This window comes from Atractosteus spatula, chromosome 12 (genome assembly GCF_055471065.1).
Source record: "Atractosteus spatula isolate fAtrSpa1 chromosome 12, fAtrSpa1.hap1, whole genome shotgun sequence".
NCBI classification, from domain to species: Eukaryota; Metazoa; Chordata; class Actinopteri; order Semionotiformes; family Lepisosteidae; genus Atractosteus; species Atractosteus spatula.
The window spans coordinates 21,056,831-21,079,204 of record NC_142717.1 but is presented as its reverse complement, the minus strand read 5'-3'; the positions used below and the strand labels follow the sequence as shown (position 1 = coordinate 21,079,204).

The window sequence follows — 22,374 nt, the reverse complement described above, 5'->3', positions numbered from 1 at the left end:
GTTGTGACCCCATGTTCTTGTTTCACTAATGAGTGTGAAATGGAACCCTGGTGTTTTTATCCATCAGTATGTTGTATCTATAATTGAAAACTAATGAACCACACATGCAGATATATGTTTGGAGGACAGTAATTTAAAAAAAAATATAGCCCTATCAATGTTGTCCTTGATCTTGACCATATCAGTGTCTGTTCCCTGAATTCCAAAGCAATGTTCTCAGTATCACCCTCCCTCTTTCATGTAAAAAGCTGTTACTAAATACAGCTGTTCTGCATTTGCCAAAAATACACTGAAGAAAGCCAGAGTCACACTGAGGACAAACGTGCATTCCTCAGGAAAAGCTAATACATGCTGTTCTTTTTGTTTGACAAATCTTTTTTATTTAAAAAACTGCAATCTGCAACTCGTAGATAATTTTTCTGGAGTACTCTGAGCCCTTGTATGGCAACAGCTGGCTGAAGGCTGAGCTCAGCATATCCCTATCAGTAGGATACAGTGGGGGCAGTACACAGTATGCACTGCTATGGATTCAATCAGTTTATAAGTTTATCTGTGGTGAAAGTTATCATTATTTAGTAATCATAACACTCAGTTAATTACAAAATTAAATGAGTAGAGAATGTGATTTCCTGCCTTAATTCTCAAAAAATTGGAATTATATGTATTTAATAGGCTACTAGGTTAAGATGGTGCTTACAAATAACCTGCAAAACAACAAGGAACTGGTGTTTCTAATGAAGTATTTGAATTGTGGTCAAGAGAAAGCTTTGTCTGAGAAAAGGCTGGGAAAACAAAAGAAAAATGGTCAGTTTCTCTTAACATGTTTGATTCCTGTTGTACTGCTCCAGCAGTAATTCAGCAATTAGCCCTATGTAAGTAAGTTGTCTAATTGGATTCAGGTCACATGAATGCCTCTAAATTTCAAGAAGCACTTCAATTTTATCAGCTTTCTTTTTGATGAGAATTTTGAAATGAACAGAGGTTTTAAGACATATTTTAGTCCCAAGCTTATCATTAGCTTATTATACAGTATATAATAGGATGGTTCATGTAGCATAATTAATATCAGTGCACAATTTTAATATTAAATTAGGATAATGTTTTAATGCATAAATCATTATTCAGTGCCACAGATGTGTAATACTGTACATACACAGTACAATACTTTGTATTGTTTTTAGTAACACAAATTGACTCAAACTCTTTTCTTTCTTCAGTATTTATAATCCTTAAAGGGGAACTGCAATGCTATTTTTATATTTTAGCATCAGAAAGGATCAGTGAGTGCCTTTCAAACCACAATAAAAGTAAAATGTACACAATAACTTTAGAATGAGGCAACAAGACTTATGATGACATCTTACAGCCTTATTACATTGTAAACAGCAGGCCTGTGAATACATCTTTTAATCCAATAGAACTAATGCTTTTCAAGACAGTTTTGCCAACAAATACTACTTATTGTTAACTTGGAACACGTTGGAACATTTCTGCAGTAAAATGTCTGCTGTACAACCTGTGCTTATTTGTTCGTACATCGTATTACATTCGTCATTATAGTGACTAGTGAGCAGGAAGAGCTGCCTCATGTCACAATTCATTGGAACTTGAAGGCGAGTTTGTGACAACATGTCGTCTTACAGTACTTTCATGATTATGTGCTTAATTCAAAATTAGTTTTTTTTTCTATAACATCATTTTTTTTTTACCAAGACTTAATAACCTGTCTGAGAAACTGGGACTGCAGCTCCCCCTTTTTTTGTTTTTTTAGACTTCAGAATTTCTTAGCACAGAAGTTTTCATTAAGAGTTTTTTTCATATTAAAGATATTAAAGATTTTTTCTAACAGAATATCACTTTGCCTTTCTGTGAAACCAGTGCAACTGTCCAGTTTTAGGAAAGTATTCACATTTCAAAGCCAGTTGTTAAGAGACACTAGTTTAAATAACTATGTTTGAACTATGGTTTTCTACAAGTATGGATTGTGAAATATAAGTTGACTTACTATTCAGAAACTCCAAAATTTTAAAACAGTTACTACTAAACAAAGAGATTCGATAATATTTTCTTTTCTAAACAGAGAAATATGTAAGGCATTAGAGTCATAGCCTCATAATGGAACCCACAATGAATAATAAATAGAGGTGGGTTACAGATATAGAACTTCCAAGGGACTAATTGAAAAAGTATGTTTTTAGGTAACAAATTAACTTATTCAAATATCTTTATTCTTTTGGGCCTGGTAACAGGCTGGGGAGAGGCTTTAGGCTGCAAGCACAGAGACTGTTATTTCCTGACTGGTTTTTACCCCTGCCAGGGGAATTTTAAAATTCTCTTAATGTATGAGAGAAACATCCTTTAACATCTCACCAATATCTAGCTTTATGCAAACAGGAATGACCTCAAGGAGTTCATTTAGTTTTAGTGGGGAACATGTATTTCCTCAACCTCTTGGCATTTGGTAGAATACATTAAGATACTGTTGACAATATGCAAAACATAAAAGAAAAGTGATATTTCATTATATGTATCTTCAATAATAAATATAAATTGTTCAGTTCACTATGGAAAGATGCTATGGTGTATTTGACAAAGAAACCTAAGCACATTTTTTCATCAAGAGAATTAGAAAAGAGAATCACCAACAATAACAAATTGTAACTCAGATGTTTGGCCTTTAAAAATCATGAAAAAACTAAATATGGAATGGTTGCCATTGAAGTATCCCTGAGAAAAACAAACTGTTCAGAAATCATTTTAATGTATTGCATTCATTTTTTTCTTGTGTAGTTGCTTTACAGTAGAACATAGAACATTAGAAGAAACAACTTGTTTCTAAAGATGCCAGCCAACAATTTTCTGCAAAAGCAAACTGGAATTTAGACAATATTATAGGCTTTCTGCTATGAGGCCTATAGGCTATTAATAGGCCTTCTTCTTACTGTAGTAGCTTATTAATACTAAGCTATTTTAACTATATATTATAATTTAAAGGTTTCAAAATCAATTCTCACATTATTTCTATGTCTTCCAAATACAGTTAGGGGAGAACACTTTCCTCTCATTAACTGCTAACAGGATTGAACAGTAAGAGATTTAAGTACATGTAATACAGTATGTTTGTTTATTTCTTAGTGTGATAAATTGGTTAATGCTGCCCAATTGGCTGAGCTTGTTCGAAGGGTGTTTGAAGATTTCTCCATTAAGGAGGAATTGTTGGCACCTGGAAGCCACCACCCAAGGAATCAATGTACAGTATTTGGTGACAATAAGAGGCAAGGCCTCTGAAACTGTCTCACTTGTCTTTATTGATGATGTAACTAATAATGGCAAAACAGAATGAATTCTGAAGTTTATCCAGACATTTCTTTCTGTTTATGTAGTGGAGAATGCTTCCATACTTATTGGGCAGCATTTCATCATGCAGAATGACAATGACCCAAACATAAGGCCAATGCAACAAAGGAGTTCTCTAAGCAAAAAAAAGAGTAAGATCTTGGTTTACCCAAGTTAATCTACAGATTTAAATCCACCTGAGCATTTATTTTATATGGTGAAGAAATACCTGAAGTTAAAACACTCCAAGAATAGGCAAGAACTCAAAGTGGCCTTAGTAAAATATCTCAGATGATTACACAAAGATCTTATGGGGATATGTGACCAAATTCTGACTCTCAAATTATCAAAGTGAATGTGACCCAGTACATATTGTAGCTTAAAATAACTGTGTTTGATCAAATGTATGCTTGTAAATACTCAGAAATATGTATATACTATACATACAGACTATTAATACATTAATATTACATTATTCTAATTATTCATATTAATCTCATGATCACAAATACAAAACTGTTTGACTGTCAATCAAAAATAAAAATTTCACCTTTGTCCCACTACTTTTGGGTGGCATTATAATTCAATTATAATAGGTATATGTTTAACTTTATGTACATAAGTTGGTATATGTTCAATATACTGTATGTTCTAGTAGCTCAGGATATATAAATCAGAAGTAGATTTTCTCAATCAAGAAAAGGTTGGAGACCCCTGACCTAATTCTTTCATGAGCATAGGGATGCACATAGCATTATATCTGAATTGTTCTAAACGAAAATGTAATATTTACGAATTTGCCATTCTAGGAAGTTGGGATATGAGAAATACTTATAGTTATCAGGGAAATGTGTGCTCAACGTCCAGAGAATGACAATGAAAGAGTCCAGCTGGGTTGCACTGGAACAGGCGCACAGGAAGAAATGTTCTTTTCAAGAGCTTAAACCAAACAGTTTACTCCATCAAGCATTAATATATCAGGCTGAACCTTACCCTTTCACCCTAGATTTAATGTGCCCCCATATCACACAGACAGACAGCATTTGTAAACAATTTGCACAACATTCCCCTCTGCCACAGTCTGTGTTTAAACCAGGGAGCCTGCACAACTTCTTTTCAAACAGCCTTTTCACCATACTAAGCAGATGCTATGAACACTGACTTATACAAATATCCAATCGGCTTAAAATTACTGTTTTACACCACTTAAAACGATTTGATCCGAATGAAAAAACTTCCAGTTTCGCTCAGAAGGGCAATACTCACACATGGTGGAGCCCCTGATTCATCAGTTTTTGCAACTTTGCCGAGATTCAAGGTCTACCTCAGTCCTAATTCCTGCAGGGCGTCTGGCTCCCTGCGACAGAATCCTAATGAGGCCAATCTCATTTAATAGGCTGCTGACAGATGGAATTTAGGGAAATAAAATGGATCACAACTTATATCTTATAGGCTCAGAGGAAAATGCATGCCACGTTAATTTCTTTCACCCTCAAAACACTACAACATGGGTACAAGTATAGGACTTCATACATTACATGGTCTAATTTTGACTTTCACAGCACAAGAAAATACTTTCTAATTAAAACTGGATTCAATTAGCATGCACTAAAAGACCCACCGTATTCACATCACACATAACTTCTTTAATGTTTTTCACTGGAGTTCATTTCACACATTTTACATATAAGTGTCTGTGTAACTCAGTGTACAAAACAAAACTTGTATGGTCATTTCTGATTCTGATAACTCTTTGAACAACAGGGATTGAAAATAAGATCATTACATGCAAATGTACTACAAATGATTATCAATGGTTCTTCAAACAGTATCAGTAGAATGAACATTTTATACTGTAAAGGAACAAGTAAAGATTTATTCCATGCTGAAAAGAGAAGAAAGGAAGCACAGCGTTTCGGCTGTGGAGCCTTCTTCGGTTATCACCCGAAGAAGAAGACATCCAAAAAGGCTCCACAGCCGAAACATTGTGTTTCTTTTCTTCTCTTTTCAGCACGGAATACATCTTTACTTGTTCCTTTGCAGCCTACGAATGCTAACGCAGCTACTTACTTGAACTACTTCATATTATACTGTATTATCATTAGAATGAGGACAATTTTTTCTTCTGCAAGTAAGGCTCTGGAAAAGTTGCAAAATCTGATGAATTGGGGGCTCCACTATGTGTGAACATTGCCCATCTGAGCAAAACTGGAAGTTTTACATGATCACACAAAACAATTCTTAATTATTTTGTTGTATATATGTATTGCACATACAAAGCTGGAAACTAACTCAAATCACTTACCAATTTTGGTTTGTGAAGTCTGTCAAACCTGCATCAACCTACTATATACATTCAAGAATAAAGAATGTTTCTGACAGTCTTAACATGCAAAGAGGAAACTGTGCTGAAAGTGGGAGACTGTCAAAGTAACACATTTGATGATGAAGAAAAATAAAAACATCACAGTTGCAGGCAATTGTGTAGACAATTGTTACAGTCTTTTCTCTGTTTATCTGAAAAAACTACTTTGGAAAATGTACAGTTTTATGTTTAGTTTAAATATTTTTTGCTTAATTTTTCACTACATGATGACTGAATGTTGGTGTGGAAAACCGGTCAATCAGAGGTTTTAAGAAAGCCTGAAGAAGCCATAGTTTCGAATGTCAAAAGGACAAGAGACAATTAATACAATTTAAATCATCCAGTGCATAGTACTTGTAAAATACAACTGACATTATAATGCAAAGTGTGTTGTAACAAACTATAGAACGAATGTGTCAATTTGAGATGCCTGCTAATGGATTTATCTTCTTTTTCTTGTGCTGTAGGAGATCATACAAGTGCTACACTAACAGCATATTCTTGACTATCACTATAGTTCAAAAGCCAGTCCCAACTCATATCATTGTCACTGAAAACGCTGTACGTTCTTATCTTTAAAATAAGTGCGGAGTCCTTGAAAATCAGACCAGAAATTCAGCAGAATGGCATTATTTTTACCTGCTGCATGAGAAAGTTGCAGATGATTGAATCTTGGATTTCAGAGAGTTATCTGTTTTAAAGCTATCCAAACCACACGAAAAGTCTTTCAATTATTTTTTTTCCATCACAGGATCACTAACCCATACAATTTTGCTCTACAACTACTAATTTCCCAAATAATTCATAGACCTATAAAAAATCACTGAAAAAAACAAAATCAGTTTGTTTCCCACCAAAGATTCCTTTGCTATATTTACTGTATTTTCTAAATCTTAAGCATGATTTGTTGTGTGACTGAATGAACCTTATATCCCAATGCAAAAAATAAAGATACACTTTAACATTTGTAAAAGACAGCAGCCAGTAAACTTTGTTTGTGTATTTTTTAAATACACACAGTCCATTTTTTCATTTTGCAAACTACATACAGTAACTACCCACTGTTCTCTTCAGGTTTTCATTTAAACAACAGCTGCAGTAGTTCTGCTCCATGTGGTCAGCAGGTGTGTCTCTGTGTGCCTACAGTCAGCCTTGCCCACCTCCCAGCCAGCCAGAGGCACTCAAGTCAGACAGAAAGGATTCCATGATACTGCATATAGCTACAAGAAAACTGGGTTGTGTCTATTTTTGCAGATATGCACCTTTAGGCATTTTCTACAACTTCCTGAACACAAAGAGAACATTTTGCTCTGGAGCACAATGGTTTGAAACTCCCTTATACTTTCTTCTAGCAAATACAAGAGGTACTGTAGCTGTAAACAGACATAATATTTATATGATGCTTTTTATGTGCATTCAGTACATCTCATATAGAAGTCAAGAAGACTTGACAAACTGTATGACATTTGTGTGTTCCCTAAGGAGTCTCAGACCTAATCCCAGTTTTTACAAATTGGGCCACTGTATAGTTAAACAAATATGGAAGTCATTACCTCATCAAGGTTTTTTTATACATTACCGTCACTTGGCCAGACGAATGAAAACAGAAACAGAAAGGCAAAGTTATTCCAGACTGTACACAGTATTCACACACAGCGACTTACAGTGTAGTAACCTTTTTGTTCAAAAAACATTTCCAAGCTAACTTGCACAGCTGCAAGATCAGTCTAGCTTGTCTGTGAACAATAACATTGCAAGCCGACAAGTTACTTGTCAGCCAAGGAAGTACTAGCTCAGTCACTTTGTGCCAAGTGTCAGCTTCATCTGCCAGTCCTGAAGCGACACATTCAAATCTTTTGCAACACAGACAACTAAATTCCTATATATATCCGGCTATCAAATTTAATGAAGTCTCTACCACTATGAAGTGAAGGGCATATACATATACTGTATCAGAATGTATTTTCATGAGATGCCAAATCGCATATGGCACCAGGATAGGTGGAATGACTTTGGAGACAGACAGGGAATGTGTATAAGATGAGATCCTGAGACAGAGTAAACAAGCTAACTCACACTATAAAAAACACAAATGTCCTGCATAAAATTTTATGTGAATCCACAACTGTTTAAATACAATTCAGGGTAAGGTCCTTTAAGATTGCATAAACTGGGATTCATGAACTAAGTTGTTCAAGGGGCAGAAATTAAAACCTGTCTTTCTACAAAATACATGATCAACAAACTGATCCTCTTGCTCCTTTGTAGTGAATAAGAATTCTTAAACTTACTGAGGTTAAGGTGTAAATGTACAATTAAAATCACTGAACCAGTAAAAACTATTTTCACAAAACACTGGAGTCAGACTTGAAAGCATTATCATTGAAGTAAATTAACATTTAAATGTACAATGCAAATTTAAATTTCAGCTAACATAACACCCTTAACTGATGATACAACACAAACTGTACTGTATATAATGCGACAGAGTAATATTTCATTCTGCTCTGTTACATCATAAAGGAACAACTAAAGGTTTATTATATGCTGAAAAGAGAAGAAAGAAAACACAATGTTTCGGCTGTGGAGCCTTCTTTAGGTGTGAGGGTGTGACCTATTTGAGTTACATCATTACATCATTTGTTATTCACAAAAATAGTGACATCCCAAAATTGGATGTGTTTGAGGATGTTTGAGTATTTAAAGTACAGCATAGTGAGACCTGGCTTAACCCATTTGGCTGAGGGCCAGACCATTACCCATAGTACGAGAAAGCTGGGACCCCCTGCAGAGTGAAGAGTAAACCAGGAGGTTGCTGCAGAGGTGGAAATGAGGTGGAAGAGGGATGAAAAAGAGGGAGTTACTTGTGACATAGACATATAGTTTTCTAGAAATAATGTAGGAAATAATTATAATTAAGAACAGCTGGGAAGAAAGTGGCTTAATTGCTGTCATAGCTCACAGAGATCAATAAAGAGCTCAAATTCTTAAATGTAAGATAAGGGCTTTAGAGATTTTTTTAACATAATGGAAATTTTACTGCTAACAAGGAAAGAGGAACGCAAATGGTATACTCATACATTGGTAATTTTAGGTTAAAAACAAGGGCAGTTGCTTAACAGAAATGTTATATACAGTATGAATAATATTATATATAGAGTATCCATTGAAAATTAAGACCTCTTTCCAAAGACGTTTTCCCTTATTTTTAAAACAGAAACACAGCTCCATCAATAACATTCATCATCTCCGGAGCTTGTGCTTCAAATTGTATTTCAAGGTAAATAGTTCCTGTGATTGCAGTAAACAAATCAATAAAACCGTGTTATTCCTTTGCTTTCCATGACAGACATTACAAATCAATGAGGTCTCCATCATTTTTACTAGACTTTCCTGCATTCCACAAAGATTCTGATTTATGTGACTCCAGTAACATCTTGGCATATTGTTCTTATTCTCTTGTTGTGTTTTGGCAGAAGTTTTACAGGCCTGCTGCACCAAAAAAAATGGAAAACTCAAACTGCATCGTAAATAATGCACTGAGAGCTCTCTGCAACTCTTGATGGAATGCAATATATTATAGATGCAATGCCTCTGTTTTTCAAATGTAACTTCTAATCTCTGGTTGTGTTTGAATATTTCTCATGGTATGTACTATGCATTGCTGAAAGTGTAACCACTGAGCATTCCACTAAAAAATAAGAAAGATCAAATGAAAAGTTCCAAACAAATGAAGACCTGATGCAACTCCCTGTTATGCAACTGCCATATAGGCAAGTCTGACTCTTGAGCAATCTGTCCTCTTGGTGAATCATGAGATTACTTGTTTTCAACTCAAACTCTTCCATCACAAGAACAAGAACTTGCAATCCTCTTTCCTCTCTAATAACATCAGGGCAACAAAATGCTTAATCAGAAAGTAAACTCGCAACTTTATAAATTCAGTATGAGTATAAATTAAAACTTATATTGGTACACTGAAAAATCAAACAATGTCATTCCATAACTTATAATTCATACATCATGAATACATGATGATTAAATGTCTTGTTCCATCATAGGTTAATGGTCATTTTTCATGTGTTTTTGATTTATCAACGAAAACTACAATAACAAATTAAAATTAGCCTGAATAGGTGTATAACTATATCAAGAAAATCTGATTTTCCAGAAAGTTATTAAACAAGTTTTTAAATATTTTTTATTAAACTTCACACCAAGTGGCAACCACATGTTCTTACACATCCCAGATTTGTGTTATTTGCATTATTATAACAGCTGCCAGGGAACAGAAGTTTGGCAGAGGTTTGGTCCAAGAACAGGCCAGATTTGATCAGCAGATTCGCACTCATAGATGCACCTCATAGATGCACCTGAGAAAGTGATTGTGCATTTCACATGAAAGTGAAATTCTGTTAGTCCTCCCTTTGCATCTACTATTGATAACTAAACTAAATCATAATAGAGCTAAGCATCCAGCAGGGATGCACAAGAAAGAAAATCAACAGTTGAATAGTTATAAAGACTTCTCTGCCTATAAATGTCAATGCAACAATATCGACATTTACAACAAAATCTGAGGCCACCTTTAGGCTGGAGTTACAGAAAATCCCAGTTCAAGAAAGATAAAGTCAACTAGTCAACATTGTGTATTATCACAAGATATACAGTGCTTTGCAAATGTATCCATTATCTTTATTTTTTTCTTTATGAGAAACCCAAATTCAAAAGCTAATTATCAGGAACGGGAAAGCGTATTGTACCTATTACTAGGTAATTATTATTATTATTATTATTATTATTATTATTATTATGTCTAGATCAGGCACTTTGAGGCCTACAGCAACTTTCAAAGAGCTATAGAAGTTCAATAGCTCAGGGAAGTGAAAATATACATGAGACAAAAACATCTCAGTGTTCCACTCCACATGCCTTAGAGAGTTCCCAACAAAGCGTTAACTGATTCTGCAAAACATATGGCAAAGGTTTATGAGGTCGAACTTTCTGGTCTAAATGCGAAAGCATTGTGTCTGGCACAAACCCAACACAGTGCATCACCCAGTCGACACCATACTGTACCTCCTGTCAGGCATAGTGTTGGCAGCATTATGTGATAGGGCTGCTTCACATTAGCAGGGACTGGGATGTCTGTCAAGATTGAGTGGGAAGGAGCAAAGTCAGGATAAATCTAGAGGGAAACCTGCTTCCATTTGCTAATGACCTACTGTATACCTGGGATGAAAATTCACATTTCAGCTGGTGATTTTTCTTTGCTGTTTTTGCTGATATTCATATTCTTTTACCAATAAAAGTGTTATATATATATAATTCAATTTCAAGAAAGAGCATGCATGATTGGAAATTTAACAAAATGGAACATTGTTAAAATGGCGTGATTTTTTATTATTATACAGGTAAATATAAAAAAGCTTCCAAAGATATCCCTGCAACATTGCAAGTGTATGACTTCAGCGTATAACTATATTTGTTAGCTGAGAATAATGACCTTAAGTCATTAAACAGCTCTATAAAAAAGCAGAAAAATTACAGCTGGATGTGTGGAATGTTGTTTTCATCAGGCAAAGATGAACACAGAATCCTCTGCAATTATCTTAATTGCTTATTCAAACATGTAATGTGAACAAAGTGTAATGATCCTGGTTAATAAAAAAAAGTAAATACAGTGTACAGACACATGAACTAGCATTTCTGGGGAGACCAAAACTTTGGAAGACAAAACAGAGATGTAGAAATGGCAAAGACCATTATACTTAATTTAAAGAATAATATTCTGAAAAAATTAGACTTTAAAATTGGTTGGATACAGTCACAAATTACAGAGCTTTAAAAAATTACTCACTTTAAAGCCATGGCCAGAAAATATGAGATCATTCAGATTATTCCAATGTTGTGCGTATTTTAAGAATGAGATTTTGCCAAGCTGTGTTCAACTGCTCACTTATCTATACCAATGAAAATGCTTATGCTTTGTATAGTTATTTATCATTATGTTCGACAAGGAATATTCATAAATTCTGTAGGTTCTAGGATTCTAGAACAGATTCGTTTACCATAAATTATCATTTTATTTTATAGAATTTGCTTTGAATCAATTTACAGACAAGAAACACATTATTATTATTATATTATTTTATTATAAACAGATAAGTTCATAATGAATGTTCATCACAAGAGATCCCAAAGCACTGCACGCATAGAATAGGATCAATTTTATCCACTTTTATGAGGTGCAGAACCCACCAGGGTGATGTGCAGCAGCCCACAACTCAAAAGATCAACATTTTACTTTATACTGTATATACAGTATAGTATCAATATTCACATTTTAAAATACTGGTTGGCCTTGGAATTTATATATTCAGACTTGAAAACACAAGTACAGCAACAAAATGATTACTCTACTTAAAGTACAGTACATACAGTTCTAGTCTAGCCAAACAGGCAGTACTGCATAAGAAAGTCATGCTTATAATGCAAATGCTGCTGCCACCTTTCTTAGTCCCCAGGTCACTATAAATGGGTATGCAGGACAGCCCAGCTCAGTTTTAGCCACAGCTGTTTTCTATTAGCATTCCCAGGATTATGAAAGAGCCTAGCTCTCACTTGCCCATGTAGACAGACACTCTATCAAGACAAATGACTGGACAGGGAAACCAACTCAACATTCTTCTTCTACAGCCAAATTTTTAGTAATTAAGGCTAATTCCATCCTCTCACATGCAATTACATTTACAGTATCCTATAATTTAAATAAATATACACACTGGCAAAGCAATAAAATCTTACTTCGATAAATCAATAAAATAGATGGTGATGTACAGTATACAGAATAGTGTAAACCTACAAATGTGCTACTTCAAACATGAATTCATAAATACAAAAGAGATGTCAATTCTTTAACATAACATTGGTTTTAAAGTAATGCCACTTACAGTATGTTCGATACTGTAACAATAAATAAATACATCAGATTGTTTCATTATGTTACATCAGAAGAGCTTCCCCCAAGTGGAAAGAGCATTTGGTTTAACCCATTTGACTTAACCAATTTGGCCACCTGGCCAAATAGAAGAGATAAAGAGATGAATCACGGCCATCATAAATCAATAGGCTGCTGCTTTGGTGATGGAGTTAGGGATAGTGGAGAGGTGTTGATAAATGCTGGGGAAAAATCCTTAAGAGCTCCTTTTAAGATATATATATATATTTAAATTTTGAATTAATTACTAATGACTTTATCACTTTATTTGTTATAACCATCTGATTTGGCATAGCAAATGGTGTGTTCTTTTTATCTTGGACTCACTGCTATGAACTCCATGACCATACATTGGAGAGAATGAAGAAATATTGGTAGACTCCTCTGACCTATGCACCTTCAAGACACTTGTCTTTATCATCACTCAGTTCAGCACCAACTGGAGCAGAAGCACATCTCTCACTGACAGTACTGCATACCACACAGGAGTCCTCATGGGTTACTGAGAAAGCCCTGGATGACTAATCCCACCCTGCCCTCAGCAGCCCTCAGCGAATTGTGCTTGGGGAACCCTGGTAAAGCTAGAGATTTGCTTTATTTTTATTCCAGAAATTTTTCATTCCAGAAATCTGAATTTTTATTCCAGAAATTATATTAATCTACCTAAAAATAAACACATGTATTTTCTGAACCTTGAAAATCAAGGCATTGATGGTGCTATTCTGTATGTACTTTGTGCCTTTGAATAATATAACAAGACAATCACCTCCTGTGATAAGTTGGTCAATTGAGAGCCCCTATTCCCAGTGAGGTGCTCTGAGTGAACATGATGGTTCTTCATTATGCAGCTTGCGTGGTCTGCGTCTGTTTTATGTTGCCAGATGAGAGGCTTAGGAGAGATTTTGGATGAACAACTATGGGTGCACATTTTGGAAAAGACCTAATTGACAGGAATTAAAATATGGAGAATAGTGATTAGCACAGAGGATACTGACAGGAAAGGAGGATGGTTGATGAGCAGTATTCGTTATGTGGTCCAAACTGAATATACCAAACATATAACTTATCTAGTGAGACAATCACATGCTATATGTCAGGCCTGTTCTTCTTTGCAATCAAATTAGAAGTCAATCTGTAATTTAGAAACAACGATCACAAAGTCTGCCCCTACTAGACTAAGCAGTCTAGTAGGCAGCTAATGTTGCAGCTGCATTTTAATCCAGTTTTGCAGGAGGTATTGGAGAATGTTAAAGATAAATATCCAACTGTGTGAAATAAGTAGCTCTAGTGAAAGAGGTCAGTCAAAATGTGTGATATAAAGACATTTTAAACTGTTTTGTAAATTCTCTTATAAATCTGCAATACATTGCTTTAGAACACCATTCACTAGTTTCAAAATTGTATCCTAGGCCATCAAAAAATGCACAATTTAGCTGCTAAAGTGTGATCTGAAACAGATACTGACTATCTATGTGGATAGTTCTATTACAGAAAGAGATCATGTGAAAGAACATGAGAAATCTAAACAGAACAGGAACAGGTTTACATGTAATGTTGATACTTATCCTATCATTTGCCAAGGAAGTAACATATTGGTTGTAATTTCTGACTGTCTATCTTTAGAAATAAAAGAGAACAAATTTAGAGTAAATGAGTAACTTTATCACCCAAACCTGATGTTGCTAGGAGTATTTACAGGTTAAACATCAGGCATGTCTTCTCTTTAGTTGTCATGCGTCTGCCTATGTTGCTTTTGCATGGATCTAAAATGCACAACCAGAATTTTCTATCTTATACAAAACTAATACTTATTCATCACTGGATATTTAAAGTGACAGCTAATTTCCTGTTAGGGAAATCAAGGACAGGTCATAATGTTTAATTATTCAAAAGCCAGGACGTTCAGCTCATCCCTCCAAACCTTTTTTGGTGTGAGGCCTGCTGTAAACAGTTATTACCATTGTTTTTTTTCACTTCAGAATTTCAAAGTTAGTAATGTATTTCTGGTTCAAGCTGATATGTACCATAAAGAGAGATAACACAAGACTATCAAAATGAAAATACTGCAAATTTAGTGGTATCTGAAAATATAATCATCAAAATCAGTTTAACTAAAATCACCAACTATCAATTTAATTAAGAAAAAGAGTAAAAAGAAAAAAACAATAATATAAGCAAGTAAGAAAAGAAAATGAAGCACAATAAAAGCTGTTTTTAAAACAAGAACTTTTCTTGTGAATAGATTAAATGGAATGTTAAAACTAAGAACTACATTAATTGTTTTACCACACAATCTATTTTAAAGAGTTGGCCAGCCAAACTAAGATACTGCAAAATCCATTTCCTACTAAAAACACAATAAACTGAGCAGACACAAGCCAAAACAATCTTCCTTCATCATAATAAAAATGATTGCTAGTTTTAATAACAATATACAATTGGAACTTTTCATTTTAGTTCATTGGCTGTCCTGTAATAAATTATCAACTTCAATCGATTCCATTTTTGTGTGCCCAGTACAAGTCTGTAATTCAAATTAGTTTTGTTTTGTAAAAACTAATAGTTTAAGTCTTTATAGCAAACAGTCTTCACTAGTTTTATTGACTCTTAACAGTTGCTCGTAATACTAGTTTCTCATAAAAAAGAGCTATCACATGACAGAAAATGTTTCAACAATACATCAGATATTAAATAGTTCCTTAGAATTAAAGGCATATCAAACATTTACACAAAAGAAATAAAATGAGACTGAATAAATATTTTGAGGTAAAATTCTAGTGAAGTACCTTGTGGTAAAACTCCATTCCCTGTTACAGATTCATCTTTCATGAGTTAAACAGGTGAAATCCCTTGTAAAAAAAAACCTGATTGATTTTTTTACTGCCTCACATGTTGATCCCTGTAGGCTACATGAGGTGGTAAATCAATCCAATAGGATCAGTCTCAAGATGCTAGTTTTCTTGGTACAGTGTTTGTTGTGAAATCCCACCCACCAGGTTTAATTCAATTAGTGACAAAAACAAAAGTGTGGTTCTTTATCATGTTCTAAAAGACCATGCTTTCAGGTCACTGAAATACTACCCTCATAACCAGTAAACACTCCTTTGCCACAGCTGCTCTCTATTCATTAAGATAATTTAAGTGATAGACTGCAGTCCCATTAGTGCTAGGAGGGTCACTTAACTGCTTTGAAACAGGCAATGATTTAATTAGACATTATTGCTGGACTTTTTACTGTAATTACTGTATCTCTCTGAGGCAGGTCTGTCACCAATTCACAGCTTAAACTTAACACACTTCCACTGTGCTCTTACTAAACTGTAGCTACAGAAGGCAGCAAACAGGGTGGTTGATATCTTTAAAACCATTCAAAACTCCCCCGTGTAACTGGATTTTCTCCATAAATTGATGTACTGTAATACTGGAACAAAAGAAATATTCTTCTTTTCTGCAATTTCTACTATGTTTGACTTATAGAGCTCTCTCCAACTATCTGCAAGTTGCATCAGTATAATTATTTTCATTCCTTATTGAAGCCAAATCTGTTGCAGTTCATTATCAGCTTCCTCACTGAAGAGGTTCTGCAATATGACAGCAGTTCTCTGGCATTTTTGTAAGCAATTACAGCTGTACTTTATTCAATAAAGCCATACCTTTTATTAAAAAAATGTTACATAAATATGTTTTTCAAATTGTTTAAATTTACTGACACTGTGCTAATGGTTGTTACAAAACTCAACTAGTTACATGCTTCAAAGATTTTATATTGACAGGCCATTTATTTAAAATAGTTAATAGACCTTTTAGTCATATTTAAGCAACTAACAACAAAATTCTATGTAACTGGAATTTAGGCTTTTAAATGTGCATTTAACAAACAGTGTTCAAATAGTGAATATGCAATTAGCACAGTGATGACATATCAGAATGCTTTTTGTCAAGAAATCTTTCTGGTACAGGGAAGCAAAGGTCGAAAAGGTTGAAGATATGTGGGACCTATGAGGAACTGAGTCAATTTCAACTACTGAGTTTAATGAGAAATGGCTTCAAACATCACCCTTGGATACTGAACACCAGTTTGCACAACCCTTCTCTAATAGGGTTGAAGTAACCAGAGGCCATCTGAAATTAATAAGAAGGTCATGTGAGGGTGACATATGACTTTAAAAACATCATATCTCACATGGGATTCTTTTACACTTTTAGACATGATGTCATCTGTAAGTAAGAAAGACAGTCTAGTTTTTCTTGCATAAAATAAAAACTTTTCAGTTAAAGTTTCTTTTCGTTATCTTATCAATGTAAGAGTGTTACATTTAAGAGTGTTTAATTATTATCGTCTGTTTATTAAAGCATTATGAGAATCTGTTTACAATTAATTTAAATATGTATGAGGGAACCCTATGGGAAGATGCAATATGTTTTTCCAAAATTTAAAATTTAAAGATAATAGATATAAAGATGCATATTGTTAAATGTATGTTAGTATAACATTACTTTCACTTAACATGAATGTGTAGCGTTAGGGAATAACAAGGAAACACTCATTTGGTAATTTGGTATTTAGTAATCTCTTACTATGGCTCCGAAAAGAAATTCCCAGATTCTCAGTGGACCAAAATGCCTTGTCAATCAATTTAATAGGCTGTGATATGCCCATCCTATCTTTACCCACCAAGTGCTAAAGACATTCCATTTTAGACCAGCAACTACAACTGGCAGGATCAAGTTCTTGATGAACAGTTGTTAAAATGTTCTATTTTCAATTGACACACAACCACCTCAAACCCTTTCAGTATCTTATAAGCTGTCTTCTACCATTGAGCTTTTTAATGATAAAAGACTTAAACTGGGGATTTTGTTTTTCTTCTGTTTAGCACACCCATTGAGTTTTACTATCTTGTGGGGAGAAGCAAATGGCCAAAGGGAGCAAAACTGAGAGAGCGGCATGACAGAAACTACAGAATAAAATACCTTGATTGTACAGGGCTGTACCGATGTATATGATAATGTACCTCTATATTCTTCTCACAGGATTATAATTTATATTGAATAAATAAGAAAAGATAAGATAAATAAGATAAGAAAAATGTTTTTTTAATAAATTTGAAAATAAGCATGTTCTGTACATTCACAGCTCACACAACAATGAAATGTGTAAGAACCACTTCTACACTATACTGGTACAACAACAGTAATCTGCATAATCTTGAAAAGGGATAAGTAATTAAAAGGTGTCTATTTACATAATAAATGTTAGCTGTGGTGTTATGAAAGCATCCAAGCATGAGTAGAGCAATAAAGAGAAAGAAATTGGCTTTGAGACTCACCCTGACGTAGGCCACGTAGTGCTGACACATCTCCTTGTTGAGGGACAGATTGACCATCTCCCCCACTGTGCTGGTCAGCTCTCTGTTCTGCCCAAGTAGTACTCTGGACGGCTGGCCCTTTTCTCGCTTTGTTGCATCTGCTGTCAGGTTATAGATCAGACCTGCAAGGGGACCATTGGTACAGGAAGAATCACTCAAGGAAAATATCAGTTTAATCAAAAGTGCAAACTTTTTTTACCCCTTAAGTCTACAAAAAGGCACCTGTCATTTAATCTGACTAACCACTTTCCACAGTTATGGTCCCACAGCAGAGCTAGACTGAGCAATTGAAAAAAAGTAATGATTTTCTTTAGCATGAAAGTAATATGTTGTGTATTTTTAGTGCTATTTTGCATGGAAATCGACATCTCGTGCATTTTTTTTTCATAAAAAACAAACAGTACCAAGTCATTTAAAAGTATTAGAACTGCTTTACTCATTATTTTTTATTTTAAAGACTTTTTGAAAATTTTAACAAAACTGAAACCTAAAAAAACTGCCAAACACAAAAGAAGAAAAATCACTAATTTGCTTATGTCATTTTTCTTCCTGAGATAAGAATAATGTCAAAATCTGTGATAAGCAATCACAAAATGACTGAATGTATAAAAAATCAGGGATAAGCACAAAGCATGCATCGTTTTTCTTTTTAAAAAAATAAAGAAAGGGACCCCAGGTCTGTAGGAATTGCTCCAAAGCACTTGCCAAAAGAAAACCAACTCCACTGTCTTTGTGGAGATTATCTCATCAAGACAGCTCTTGAAAAGGGTACAATTATAGATTTCTATTCTCAAAGAAAAACATTTCTGAACACAACCATTCCAAACACCAATGCTATTTGTTCTGCCTTTGTTAATCTAAATGTTTCCTCTGAACAACCAAAGAGTGCTTTTTCAGGATCTGAGAGAATACTTTTCCCAAACATTTTTGAGTACCATGGAGTACCATATTTATTTCTACCATAATATCTGCAATGTGGGACACAGCCAGAAGAGGTGTGTGAATGTGACACTGGAGGAAATGTACCTGTCACATAAAGAAATATACTATACCTTGTTCAATTTGGTTTTAGACAAATGAGGCTGATATACAGTATAACCTTGTATTCCATTCCTTGTTTTTCCATTTCAGGTTTTAATGAAGAGGAAAATGAAAGCAAGCTCCCCTGACCTAGAAGACTTGCCTTTCACATTGCAGTGGCTGCACAGAAATGAGTACAGCCACTTTTTTATTTTGATGCTCTCTTCCTCTTAGCAATTACAGTAAGTTGTAGATTGTGCTGCAAAGTCTAGTTTTTTGGCATGTATCCACAACCTGAGTAAGTACTCCAAGGTGCTTCCTGCAGCACAATTCCTCTGGACAACAGCCACTCCTGGAGTGCCAAAGTGCACAAGCACACTGGGCCAGTGACACAGAATAGTTCTGCCAAATTTTCCAATTTTTGAAATTTCTGAGCTTTAAAGTCAAATAATTGTGACACGTAAGACATAACAGGAGGAAAAAACATCAGGCTCAGTTAAGGAAGCACAAGAACTGACTTACAATGTATACGGTTTTAATAAATTGAATATTGTTTTCTTTCTAAAATCCTGACATTCACCAAAATATGTGCTCATGACTCATGCTACGTTTTCCTCAATAACATTCACAGAATACAACCCTCTTCCAAACCAACTATTCTACTGGAGTCCAGATTTAGTCCAGATCTTGCTTCAGTTCTTCAACACTTGTTAATAGAGCATCCTCACAGAAGTTTTACTCTTAAAATCACCTACCATATATACATCCATCCATTTTATAACCACTTCATTCAATTCAGGGTTGTGGAAAAGCCAAAGCCAATCTTATCTAATGACAGGCACAAGGTGGGATACTCCCTGGATGGGACATGAATCCATTGCAGGGCACACAAACACAGATACACACACTCACACCTAAGGCCAATTTCCCCAAAAGCCAATTAACCCACCAGTATGTCTTTGGCTGTGGAAAGAAACTGGAGCGCCCAGGGAAAACTAAACAAGGGAAGAACATACATACAATCTCCACATAGATAGCACCCCAGGAATTGAACCCAGGGTCGCAGCACTGCAAGACAGCAATGCCCACCACTTCACCACCATGCCACCTATCACATATACAGTATATATGAAAAAAGAACTTAAGAACCAACGAAGATGTTACTGTATGTACTTGATTTCAAATAAACAAATATCAATAATAGTTTCAAATATTCTCTGCCTCAGACACTACACTGAGATTTGTGGTATTTCCAGACAATTAACACTGTACTGGGTAAAAAAGGGCAACTACTGTAGGTTTCCCTAACCACAGTGTGTTTAAAACATGCTGGTGTGTCTGTTGTAATGCTTGATGAAGTCTTTAAACTACCAAACTGTTAAACTACCAAAGCCTTTCTGTTTCTAAAAGATCACAAGACCAGAGTTCTCCTCTGTTTCAATGAGAATGGTCAAATGCAGACTCATTTAGTTCTTCTCTTTGCTCCTAACTCTCATTGCAAAAGATGAGATACAGTACAGACTTAGCACATGGCAGAAGTTGTCTGTCTTTAGAGAAAAACACAGTGGAAAGTCAGGTTAAATTCCATAGTTCAAGTTTGGCAATACACAAGGCTCAGTTTAAAAGACATGATTCATCTACTGCCAAAATACATTCTGGTGTGTGAAAAGACTTACAATAGGCTTGAAAAAATGGAAAAAATTGTCCCTCTTTGTTAGAATAAAAAAATATTAGATTGCTGTTTAGAATGGGAATGTTTTTGCTCATTTTTACTTAATACAGACCTCAGGTCTCCACCTAAATTTGGAAAACAATTTTACACTATAAAACACTTACACATGTCTAAGGATCAGAGCCAGCAAGGCCTATCACAAGGCTTTAGCACGTGCAGGATTGTTGTGAAGACAGATTCGAGTAACCAAGAGCAACTGGTCTAAAAACTTCTTTCCTCTAGTGTCCTAAATATACCAGATAATCTTGTAAGAAAACAGCTTAAGTCAGTCAGGGAAGGTTAGAACTTTAGACAAGGCACCTAAATCTCAATAATACCTGAAATGAAGTCTAGGAGACTAGATGGATGACTTGGCCTAATCCCTTAGTTTGAGGGAAATGTACTTTTAAGACCTATTTAGACACGAGATGTTTTTAATTCCAGTGTTTGTGCCAAATTTAAACTGGTTTTAAACAGCTCTTTTTTTCCCTTTCCTTAAGGAGCATGTTACATAACCATGATATTTTTTTTGCTGCAAGCTTACAAGCATGTGGACAGCCCTGTCACACCCATAGGCTAAATAATGGGATATCTGTTTAAACATCAGCTGACATGGTCAGATTCATAAAAACTAATCATAATTTAAACTCTTCATAATTAAATAGGGTCTATAAATAATAAAATGTTTTGCAGTCAGATTACAATAACAATTATCATCCTCAATAATCACGCAAAATGATGATGACTATTACAAATTATTATTACAACTACTACTATGACTACTACTAAAAATAATGACAGAAACACAGGGAATGGTGACACAACAGCTCTATTTCTTTACTTTCTTGGGGACCGGTTCGGTTTTATAAACAGGAAAGGATTCAACATAATGCCTCCAGAAAAAAAGGAAAAATTGTATCCATACTGGAAGTTTCCAGTGATAAAGTTTATCTTAGTGTAAACATAACCAATCTAGCTACTGTAGTCTTTTGGCAGTGGAGTAAAGAGAAGTATATTGAGAAAAAGGAACCAAGATATACAGTAGAGCTCAGATCCAAAAAACAACAGATAAATCCATAAACTTATCATCATATCAGCATTTAACTCATTTTAACTCACAGGTCTGAATGAGAACATAAAATCTATTGGTTTTGGTGTTGGGGAGTCAGTATCTGCGTTCTGATGGGAGTAACTGGAAATTATTAAACTAGGGGTGTGAAGGATCATCACAGATGGATTTTGCTTTACACAATACATGTGAATGATAGATGGAGGAGAGGGCTGGAAGAGCAGCCCTGTTTGTTCTTGCTTCTCAGATTCAGGTTATCAAACCAGCAGATCAGGGTAAAAGTTAGAACAGATTCAAAAAGAACTGGTAGAACAAAACCAACAAAGAATCATTGACCTTAAGATACTTAGGGTTCCTTAAGAAAAAAAGGCAATATAAACCAGCAATATAGCTACTGTAATTACTTTTAAAATCACTCCCATCACCACTCTGCATTGACGTTTTTCCATCTCAGGTTTTGATGAAGAGGAAAAGGAAAGGGCTGAAAGGCTAGAACTTTCACAT

The 22,374-nt window shown here is 34.8% G+C and overlaps 1 protein-coding gene across 1 annotated transcript in view; it reads right to left on the bottom strand.

The window, feature by feature from the left end:
* itga9 (integrin, alpha 9) overlaps positions 1-22,374 on the bottom strand; it is a 135,325-nt gene that overhangs the window by 76,483 nt on the left and 36,468 nt on the right. Inside the window, exon 15 of the mRNA XM_088929806.1 lies at positions 18,032-18,192. Coding sequence (XP_088785932.1) covers positions 18,032-18,192 — 161 coding nt within the window. The remainder of the gene's footprint in view (positions 1-18,031; positions 18,193-22,374) is intronic.